Here is an 11,356-nt window from a genome sequence, read left to right as displayed (position 1 = left end):
AAGAGTGGCGCTGTGTGATGACGTCACCGCAAGACACCAAATAATCCCGATTTAAAAACACTAGATGGCGCTGTTTCTACTTGATTTGAGTTGATGCAGTAAATAAATATTACACAAATCAGACCGTTGTAATAACGTGACAATAATCAACCAAAGACTCACAAACTAGTGACAGCACATCAATAAAGAGTTTTAAAACACATCTCAGAAAAATGCAACGTGCTTGAAAATACAGAAAGTAAATATATAAACATTAACACTAAATGTAGTTGAGAAATAGTACACATACTACAAATATTAAAAATTTAAATTACAAATTGTACTGGGGTGGCCCAAGAAATCAGTCACGCTCATTTCTACCAGGGTCCTTTATAAATAATTAAAATTAAACAAATGGAAATTAAATATAAAAGTAAAAAGCCTATAAAGTGACTGTTTATACCTAGAGTTACAAATACTGTAATGTTTAATACTATTTGTCCAACAGTCTCCATGTATTCACTTCATCTGTTTAACTCAACAGATAATTCTATGACAAAATTTCAAAATTTGACATAGGTGCACATTCCTGAACTGTCCAGCAGGTAGCAGCACAGCATATGCTGGCTTCCTTTTTGTACCGATTTTGATACATTGTTTGAAACGCAGTTGTTTGATAGGTTTTGAAACATTTCAGAAAAGTGTTTCGAGTTTGCAGTACCGGTGAAAATATTTGTTATCATCCTCATTTACATTTTCTAGCTGTTATTTATTTCTGGTTTTCATTTCCCGTTATGTTATCTGTTTCAGTCTGATAATGGTGAGGTAGTGACCGAAATGTTTCTTCCTACACCTGCTATCTTGTTAGCTCACATAATGGGCACCGCATCCAGCGAGTGACACAAAAATCTAAGGAATATTACAATAGACAAACAAAGTTGCTGTTTTGATTGATGTGGTGCATCACGGTTCACCAGATTTGAATCAGTTCATCCACATGATGTGCCGTTTTAAACTGAGCGTGTACAAGGTGACAGCATTTATTGTGTGTGTGTAGTGTTCTTGTACTATAAAGTGATACAGAGGAACTCTGACCTCAGACTCTGACACCGAACTTGCAGTAAAAAGACAGTAAAAGTGTAAAACTGCATTCCACAACAAAACCTGCTTTATCTCCCTGGAAGTTTACAGGATCTGAATATGTCCGTGCTGCATCACAGTCATGATTAATTTGCATATTTTATGGATGAAATACTTGGCTCACATGCAGTTGCCACACAAACGTGCCATTAACCTCTTGCAGCTTTGTTTGGAAGTGCAGGAAATAAATAAAAAGTAATCTGTACAGGCTCTCCTGTTTGCACAGAATCTATTGTGCACGTTGAGTAATCGAGGTGCGGGAGATACTGTACCAGGAAGGGCAGAGTACAAGCACAGAAACAGCCAAGTGAGCAGGTAAAAAAAAAATATCCTGTCAAACCTGCTTGGCAACACCGGGTACAACGGAAAGACACACACACACACACACACAGAGAGAGAGGGAGAGAGAGAGAGAGAGAGAGAGAACAAAAGTGAGTTCTTTAACTGATACACACGAGGATTACTGCATATTTTGACTATCATTTAAACTTATTTATTTTTTTCTCCAGCACTGTTAACAGCATATGACATGTTTATCAAAATGTTTGCTGATCCCCAGCCAAATTGTGTTGACAATAATCCAAAAGGAATTAACACAACCATCTCGTACGTCTCCATATTAAAAGGGCATATAATGAGGATACATTGAATGAAATCTGGTGAAATTGGCTACACCACATCAACCGAAAAAACAACTTTGTTTAGATTATGTACTGTAATATCCCATTGACATCAACACCCGCCTTGAAGTGAGCTAGCAAGTTTAGTTAGCAACCGTGGTGAGAAACATGGCGTAAAACAAGAATTAAACAATGTGAATAGGGATAACAAATCTTTTGGGGTGAGACTCCGTAGCCACTATGGAGAGTGTTGCTTTCTGTAACCGGCAATCAGTGCACAGCTACAGAAAGCAATACTTTCCGCTAACCCTAACTCTATATATTTGTTATTATATATAACATTATTATATTCATTATAAATATTTATTATAATGGTTTCACGGCTAAGCTGTTTAACAGCTATGGAATCAGTTCCAATCTTTTTTGCTGGTACTCCAAATTCCTATTGACTATCTCGAAATACTGCCCTGAAACCTGTGTTTTGAACAGTGTTCCGAAGTCTAAATAAAAAGCAATGCATTGCATGTTGTGCTGCCACCTGCTGAACATTTCAGCTAGTGCATCTATGTCAAATGATGAATTTCATATTTAACAGTCGGCACAGCTTATGTAACGCACAAATGTAGCTAATTTACAAATTTGCTATGGATATTGTCTGAGCAAGTCTAAATTATGCAGTACTAATGCGCATTACCTGATGAAGCACAAACTAGATTAGAGATGTTATTTTCCATTTGCATGCAAGGTTTGGGTACACAGGAATTCTTGTGCAGGACTCTTGAGTAAATAAATATAAAAGTGTGTAAGAGTATAAATTCTTGTTCAGTGCTTCAAATTAGCAAAATTCTTTTTTTTTTTTTTTTTTTTGCTCACAAACAAACCCAAGAAGTATTTTTCCCCAATTTTTTTTTCTTTTGTTAGCTACGTACATGCTAACGGGATCAGGAATACTTACATACGCCCCTGCAAATGCGTCACTAAAATAATAAATAAATAAATAAATATGTGAACTCTAAATAATAAAATTTGGGTTTCAAAGCATTTTTAAGAGCTAAATACCATATTTATTCCGAATATACTGATCTAACACCTGTGCTGAAGTTTGGAACGTTTGCGAACACGAAAGTTCAGGTGAGAAAAAAGTGCGAAAGAGGCGTGGCCACGGCAGAAACTCAAACTAGGAAGGGGGCGGAGACAGGAGCTGAAAAACACACAGGTCGCTCACAGGTCCGTTTTGTGACGTCTCACTGGCGTATTTCAGACAAAGTTAAAAGCTTCAATTTAACCGAAAAACGATTCAGGTGGTGGCGAAAGGAATAAGTCGGAGGGACGTGCTGTGATTTGAGGGAAGAGCGGGAAAAGGTGTCCCAAGGTGTTGATGGCGACATGGATGATTACTTCAGGGCGTGTGTGGAAAAATGAAGATCAGCTCATAAACCAGTTAGTTCGCTTGAGGTTGGTGTCAAATGTTTCTGTTTCAGCTTTGTTTCTGTTTTCGGGGGGCAGAAAATTGTAAAAAATAAATAAGTAATTATTATTATTATTAATAGTAATAATAATAACAAATTTATTAATTGTGATTTTTTTTTTTTTTTTTAGAATGAAAGATATATCCCAAGCATAAAAATTATACAGACTAGCTTTACTGTGGCAGTTCAGGAAAATAAGATCAAAATACAGCCCCCCCCCCCCCCCCCCTGTTTTTTGTTGTTTTTTTTTTTTTGCTTAAATTCTCTCAATTAAAATGTTCACTTACAGAATTCTAAGCATAAATCAATGCCAAAACTTTGACTTGTTGTCTTAATAGTTGTGATTTAGTGTACTCACTTTGACAAACAGATCACACGTTTGCCTGAATATATAATACATTTCAATTGTAAAGCTCAAATGTTGACATACAGTGGACATATTTGTCGTAACATGAATTTATGATCTCATAATTATGTCTTTAAAATCTCAACTTAAAGTTAAAGCTTTGATTTTAAATAAAAATGACACAGGACCAATTTTGTTTTACAAAGTCAAGTTGTTATTGTTGCGACATTAGACCTAATGTTACAACAATAATACATATATATTTATAATATATATTTAAAATAAAAATACAAAAATGAATATAGTATCAAAATTATTGCTGTTAGTGATGATGATGATGATGATGATACTAATAATGATTTATAATGTTGTATAAAATGTATTTTGATATTAAATTATAAAAAAATAATATTGATAATTATTATTATTTCACAGCGTAATAAATTGGCAGCCTGTCCAGGGTGTGCTCCCCCCCCCCCTGACTCTTAACTGGCCTAAGGAAATTTAGAAACTAGATTTTGTTGTTATTCACACTCATGTCGTGACTTACGAAAGTGACAGCAAATGTTACATTAAATAAACTAGAACTCCGCGCTTGTAGAGCGCAAACCTCCATCATCACTAGTTTCCAATTCCACAAATTTTTACCTTGGAAAATTTTTCGAGGTCAAAGTCTTGGTAGCTTTTCATAAGCTAAAATATAATACAAAATATAGATCAAAAGAGATATTTAATGTTAAAATCAAATATCCGCTAAATCCACAGCACAGATCAGATGCGGATCAAACTTAGTCTGTTCATTGAGAGTGCCAGTTTGCACCTCATTGTCACAAATGAGAGTGATTGAGGGACTTTTGATTGAGATATAATGCAAAATGTTCACCAAATTGGCTTTTCCATATTAAATTCAAACGTCCACAAAATCCACAATCCGCATCAGATCCAGATCAAACATTGTCAGTTGATAGTGAGTGCCAGTCTGCACCTCACTTTCAAATATGAGTGTGATTGGAGCATGTTTGATTTATATATAATGTAAAATATATATTAAGAGCCAATTTTTTAAGGATCAGACAGGCTGTGATTCAAGCCGACTCAGATTTCAACTAAACATGGGTCAGAGATGGAACCTAGATTTTCTATCTTTCCAAGATTTTTCCTGATTTTCCCTTTGACTTATGACCATACCAATTGCATCAGTTCTTGCCTATCAGGATATGAATCTTCAGTACAAATTTCATAACAATATATGAAAAATTGTGGGCTCCAGTCTGTTCATAAACAAACAGGGGTGAAAACAACTCCGTTGGTGGAGGTAGAAAGGACTGTCAAACACAAGTGCAGTTTTGATGGGTAACAGTGCTGGGAACATTTGAATTTAACTTTGCCAGTGGAGGTTGAGGCTGACAGTCTATGGTTGAGACATTTTTTTCTCAAGAAGGCTCCCCCACTTTAGGGTGTTACTTGAATAGTTGTTCGATTGGTCACAAGTACCCATAGGCTTAGAGGATTTTTTTCGGTAGCTGTCTGAGTTAAAGATTTATCACTCTGTACATAGCGCGATGCGATCACAGAGCTCTTTGTGGTTTCCACGTTGTGTGAGAGTCGCTTTAGATTTGTGCTTGTATTTGACCTGCAGAGAATTTGCATGGTGTTAAATAAAGGTGCATTGCGGATTTGATTGGGAGTTGTCCTTGCAAAGAATACAAGCCCAGGCTTGGTGCCCTGTTGCATACCTCTTTTTGTTTTGGGGATCGTGACAAAGATTGCTGCATGTGACTGTAAGGACTGCAACTGGAAAAACAGTTTGAAAGTAACAAAAATAAATAAATAAATAGTTCAACCAGCCATGACAGAACTTAGTCAAAGTTGTGTTTCTGTTTCTCCTTTTTTTTTTTTTTTTTTTTTTTCCGTCACATAAAAGGCGTGTAAAAAGTATCCGGTCCGACTGGTGGATCAACACGCTTGAGTTTCCATGTTTGAATTTTTCCCTGCAAGAACGTTACCTCTGAGGTTAAAAATTAGTTCCTTTTCTTTCAACAGTTCATATGCAAAGACAGAAAATTATGTTATGAAAAGGATTACCATAGTGTTGTGTCTCCATGGTAACCTAAAAAGGTTTGAGTGGGAGCCATGTCTTTTGTGCATGTCTAGAATACATGGTTGAAAGATTTAGTTTCTGTGTGGTAATGCTATCTGTTTTTCAATCAGTGCAATGTGCATGCACATCTTGCACACAAAATGTCCCTGAAACGTTTTATTTAACTAAAGGCAGGTTGGCGCCTTGTAGGCTGGGTGATGCTGATGGACCAGAACACTCAGTGGCTGTACCAACTCCTGGCTGAGGTCCAGCTGGAGAAGTTCTACCTGCTTGTCAGAGATAACCTCAACATCACCCGGATCGAGCACTTTGCCTACGTTAAGGAGTCTGATCTGGAGCAGGTCGGGATCAGCAAACCCGGTGAGCCTCAGTATATGTCTTTATATATCATGTAGAAGACGTATGTCAGGGCCGGCAAATCCAGTGAAACTATGAGTTCAAGAATGCGCAGTAATGTACAACGGATCATGAAAGTTCAATCAAGAGAGCAGGTTTCTAAGGTGGATTGAAGGGAAGAAAGTAACATCATAAGAGCCTGCTGACTCCTTTTTCATCTCTAGCATACAAAGTATTTGTATTTGGAATATTTTAATAAAACATTTGGACAGTGATCCAGAAAATAATTTCTACAGCAATATCATTGATAACTGTTTCGATTACACAGAGGAGCAGTATATCGGCACGTAATAATTTTCCATTATACATGTCAACAGTTGAACCTCTACGCAAACGTCGACAATTTCAGACTATCTAGGCCAGTTCTCACAGCGATGACCTTGACCTCATGTGAACTAGCAGTGCGATGTCCACTCACAGAGGCCCAAATAAATAAATATCTGTACTTTTGTGCAAATGGACACCTGTACTGAGATGTTAAGGTTTGATGCATGTTTTTTTTTCCATCATGTAGCACAAAGAAGATTATGGGATGTTCTAAAACGCCACCGAACAAATGTACGGCCACGGATGGCAAAGGTACTCAGATGCCGCTTCTTATTATGTTAACCTTCCTGTAACCAGGTAGATTTAAGTCCTCACACTTATGATTGTCCTCAGGCTAACAGTCGAGGTCAAGATGGGTGTGAGCAAGGCCTGGAGGCGACCAGTCGGACTCTTCCTTGCCTTATCCCGGACACCGAACTGGTACTCGGGGAGAAGCTGGGCTCCGGCTCCTTCGGAGTGGTGAAGAAGGGCGAGTGGCACACGCCCTCCGGAAAAGTGGTAAACAATTCCAGGCAATCAGATCCTTGTTCAAAGCTCTGTTGGTAGTACAGCATCAGTACTCTTAGGTTCTTTATTTACTTTACTGCAGCTGCTTGTGGCAGTAAAGACGCTAAGGGCCAGCCTGTCTGCGCAGATGGACTTCATGAAAGATTTCTTCCAAGAAGTGACGACCATGCAGTCGTTAGACCACCTCAACATCATCCGGCTCTATGGTGTGGTGCTCACACAACCCCTAAAAATGGTGAGATTGTTTTATTTCTCACTAGGTTATTGATTATACCTGTAATCTTTGAAGAACCTCTTCAAACTAAGACCTTAACATTGCTTCAACGAATTTCTTCAAGGTAACAGAGTTGGCTCCTTTGGGTTCGCTGTACGATATGCTACGTGCACGCCAGTATGAGTACCCTCTGGTCCGCCTCTGGCTCTTTGCTACCCAGATTGCAGCAGGTATGGACTACCTGGAGAGCCGGAGGTTCATCCATAGAGACTTGGCTGCACGAAACGTGCTGCTGGCATCCAGAGAACTGGTCAAGATCGGAGACTTTGGCCTGATGCGCGGCCTGAGCCAAGAAGTAGACCATTATGTGATGTCGGCGCACAAGCGGATTCCGTTTGCATGGTAAGGAAGGTCCAGCAAATAGTCAGTTTTGTTTTTTTTTAATTGTTGGAGGAACTCAAAGTCTAACACTGTAATGTTCCGTCTTGTTGCTGAGCAGGTGTGCTCCCGAGAGTCTCCGTGTTGGCTCCTTTTCCCATTCTTCGGATGTGTGGATGTTTGCCGTCACCCTCTGGGAGATGTTCACCTACTGTGAAGAGCCGTGGTTTGGTCTTTCAGGCAGACAGGTACATCTCAATCTCGCTTCATGCCATGATGACATGCCCATGTCACTCAGTACTTTGGAGCATCTTGTGATCACTCTTGTAGTAGAATTGGTTTTACTCTTCTGTGTAGATACTGTGGCGAGTGGAACGGGAGGGTGAACGACTGGAGAAACCACCGGATTGTCCCCAAGAGCTGTATGGCGTCATGAGAAAGTGCTGGGCCTGCAACCCTGCAGATCGACCCACTTTTGCCCAGCTTATCACGCTTTTAGCAGAGGTCCGTCATTTGTAAAAACACGTCTTTATTGTTCCTGGTGATAAAAATCAGATGGTTCAGGTTAAACTGCATCTTGGAATACTGTCAGACGTGTGACTCATCAGTTTGTTGTTGCATCCACAGGCCAAACCTCTGGAGGTACAAGCAGCAAGGGATTTTGCAGAACACAGAAAACTTGCACTTACAGCCACCGACGTTGTGACCGTCATAGACCACGGGTGAGACCAACAGAGCAGGATGGCCAAAAAAAAAAAAAAAAAAAGCACATAGTTAAACAAGTTTTTTTGAGGATTGGAAGTGAATTTAAACAGTTCCATTATCTCAAACATACTAACTGTGATCTGACAGACGGTTGTCTCATTTGTATGTTCAGCCACCCACCAAGATGCTATAATTCTGGAGAAAGGCTACAATTTTTTTAATTCTGACTTCAAAATAGCGCCCCCACATACTCATTTCTCAGCTGCTTGCCTCTGTCTGACTGTAGGTTGGAGATGACTGAGTGGAGGGGTCAGAACCAGAGGACTTTGTCAGTGGGCTGGTTTCCTGCCTGCCTGATAGTGCCGTTACTTCCTTCGGTCTCTGCAGTTGTGATTTCCAGCAACGCCGGACCAAACCCTGCCTCTCAACCCACCTACATCTCACCACCCCAAAAGGGTATCTTCCATCACGCGGGACACGGAGACGTCAACCCTGATCGTAGCTGGGGAAAACCTGAGACCTTGGATGAGTCAGTGACACTCCTTAGATGTTTAATCAACATTAAACCTCCGATTATTTGTGCATGAATGTTCTTGTATGTAAAGGATACGGATACCCCCCCCAAAAAAGTGGCATAAAATGAAGGTGTCATTCTTTCAAGTACAAACACCATCTGGTTGTGCACATATTAATTCATAAACTGCTGTGAGGGGGCGATGTTTCTCACTCGAACCATAAGGAAGAAGTGTTGTCTTTGAAATTTATGGTCTACTACAGTTACTCTTAGGCTTTTTCCACCTACAGGGAAAGGGCTCGATTGTGGTTCACGCATTAAATTTTGAATCGTTCGAAGCATTTCCAAAAGAAATAAACCAGTTCTTGGTCTGGAAATCGAGTTCCCAGTTGGAACCAAAAATACTTGTTTTTTTCTGTAGCCATGACTCTTTCGTTTGATGATGTCCTTGATGACAAAGTTTCCGCTCAAAACTGGTAGAAACATGGTCCAGTGCCCTGAGGCCCATTTATGTTGGCGCTTACTGCTGGATTCCGAGGAGTGCACTGATAAGAATCTATACTTCTTTTGGATGAGAAGCATTGTTGTGCATAGTGCATACATTATTATTAGCAAACTTTATGTGTATATTATGTAGCCTGGAACCAAATACCATATTAAAGCTATCAATAGTAACCACAGGTTGAGTGACCCCAGAACCTGTACTCATTTAGACTTTAGAACTCTTAAAATTTGTCTGCTGCCAAATTCTCATAAAATAGTTCAATCTCAGCTGTACACATTTTGCTGTGTTGTGGTGCTCTGACAGTGTAGTTTGTTAGCCACCGCTGTCAGACTAATGTGTGTTTTGTTTTTCACAGTATGGACTGGAATACTGGAAAGCAGGGCTCCAATCTGCAGAAAATGGCAGGTATGTTCAAAATAGCCCATCTGCAGAATATCAAAGTCAAAACTCGTATATTTGCATTTGCCATTTAAAGATTAGATTAGGTTAGATAGAACTTTATTAATCCCTTGGGAAGATTCCCTTGGAGAAATTGAGGTTCCAGCAGAATTGGATAGCAGCACACAGGGTAAGAAGCACACATGGCATCAAAAGTGAAAGTAAACCAAAAAAATTGTCTTTCAGGTATGTCTCGGAGCCTGGAGTCAGTCTTGGGTGCCCCTCGTGCCAGGGCCCTTTCAGTTGACGTGGTCAGAGTGGATCAGCACGGCAGACTTCTCCCCCCCGCAATGGTGGCTCATAGCGCGGTGATGCAACAGGACCCCCGTCGGTTGAGTGAGGCCAGTATCATCCCTCCTGCGCGCCCGCCGCCCCCAAATATGAAACGCCTGAAAACCCAGAGAAGGCCCGGCGTTCCCCTAAACCCTGGCTCCCTGTGGTCGCCACAGATGGTCCACTACCACCTGCCACAGCCTCAGCTGCCATTCCAGCCTCAGCCGGGGGGTAGCAACCTGGCCAAGCTGTCCCACCTGGCTCGATCTACCCCCCAGCTAGCAGACCATACAGATGGCAGAGAGGCGAATCGAGAAAGGGAGCGAATGAGAGATCGACAGAGGGATAAATCGCCTCATGTGCAGAACACGAAGGAGGCTCTGATCGCGCAGGTACAACACCTTTCTGACATGCTTCTTTTCTGTGTGAGTAAAATAGGGGAGTAACATATAAGTTGCTCCGAGCAGGTTATGGAGGCGGTACACGGCGTGACCACGGAGGAAGTTCACAACGCACTTCACCGGAATGACTGGAATCCAGTAAAAGCTGAGCAGCTACTCAAGGTGAGATGACAACAGTCCTTCAACACACCTCACTGCTGAGTCATTTCCTGAATGAAAACAAATCAGACATTTTATTTAAGGTAAATAAAAATGTAAAACATGATAATTGTAACGGTTTGTTGTCTGCCTCGTGTCTCAGATGGAGCAGCTGTATTCGCTGAGCGTTTGCTCTCGAGAGGATTGCGCAAAGATCCTCTCCAGGTACCAGTGGAACCTGCAGCTGGCCAGCCGCTACCTGATCCGCTATTCGCGGGATGATCGACCCGGCCCAGGTGAAAGAGAGCGACCTCAGATCGGCGCAGAAAGACGAGTTTGACATCAACTCAAATGATCTTTTGTAGCGATCTCCTGCTGGGTACAACCTCCAAACAGAAATGGATGTACGACGTCACTACGGAGGATGAAGATGAAAGGGGGAATAAAAACGACAATCACAACACACACACCTTGCATTTTTAAGTGGTTACCAGCGCATTTAGTTTTTTGCAAATAGTTTTGTATCTTCATGCATTTGTACATAGTTTTTATGTTGATTGTTTGGTCAAATAAATGGGGATCCAACTACAGAGACAATATGGGCATCTTTCGTTTAGTGTTGATGACCTCAGCAGCTGGAGAACAACACAAAGATGCTCTCGTTTCACCTGTCTACAGCAGATAGATGGTTATTCTTGGGATGTAGGAATGAACCAGCTGTCTACCTTAAGTGGTTGCCATCCAGGACCCAAGGTGATTCCATTTAAATGAATGGGAAAATGTGTCCAAACATAAGACTGATAGTGTATCCATAATGTATATGTGGCAGACATGAAGGAGCGAAGTACCTCACCATGCCATTTAGGTCCTTTTTTTTTTTTTTTTTTTTTTTGAGAAAATGCTTC

The 11,356-nt window shown here is 40.6% G+C and overlaps 1 protein-coding gene across 1 annotated transcript; it reads left to right on the top strand.

The window, feature by feature from the left end:
- The first annotated feature begins 2,932 nt into the window (after positions 1-2,932).
- On the top strand, positions 2,933-11,041 carry tnk1 (tyrosine kinase, non-receptor, 1). Its single transcript, XM_034164584.1, has 14 exons — positions 2,933-3,194; positions 5,826-6,015; positions 6,566-6,630; positions 6,712-6,876; positions 6,968-7,120; positions 7,224-7,501; positions 7,599-7,725; positions 7,835-7,981; positions 8,105-8,199; positions 8,469-8,711; positions 9,557-9,606; positions 9,826-10,304; positions 10,380-10,475; positions 10,615-11,041. The coding sequence occupies exons 2-14, from the start codon at positions 5,853-5,855 to the stop codon at positions 10,789-10,791; spliced, it is 2,238 nt and encodes a 745-aa protein (XP_034020475.1). The 5' UTR covers positions 2,933-3,194; positions 5,826-5,852; the 3' UTR covers positions 10,792-11,041.
- Positions 11,042-11,356: the final 315 nt, after the last annotated feature.

The sequence above is a fragment of the Thalassophryne amazonica genome, chromosome 23 (assembly GCF_902500255.1).
Source record: "Thalassophryne amazonica chromosome 23, fThaAma1.1, whole genome shotgun sequence".
NCBI classification, from domain to species: Eukaryota; Metazoa; Chordata; class Actinopteri; order Batrachoidiformes; family Batrachoididae; genus Thalassophryne; species Thalassophryne amazonica.
Note: the sequence above shows the minus strand (reverse complement) of the source record. Positions and strands in the feature narration are given on the sequence as shown.

Coding starts and splice junctions, on each gene's coding strand:
- tnk1 (XM_034164584.1), top strand. CDS start 5,853: ATGCTGATGGACCAGAACACTCAGTGGCTGTACCAACTCCTGGCTGAG. Junction 7,121..7,223: donor TCACACAACCCCTAAAAATG/GTGAGATTGTTT, acceptor AATTTCTTCAAG/GTAACAGAGTTGGCTCCTTT. Junction 8,712..9,556: donor AAACCTGAGACCTTGGATGA/GTCAGTGACACT, acceptor TGTTTTTCACAG/TATGGACTGGAATACTGGAA.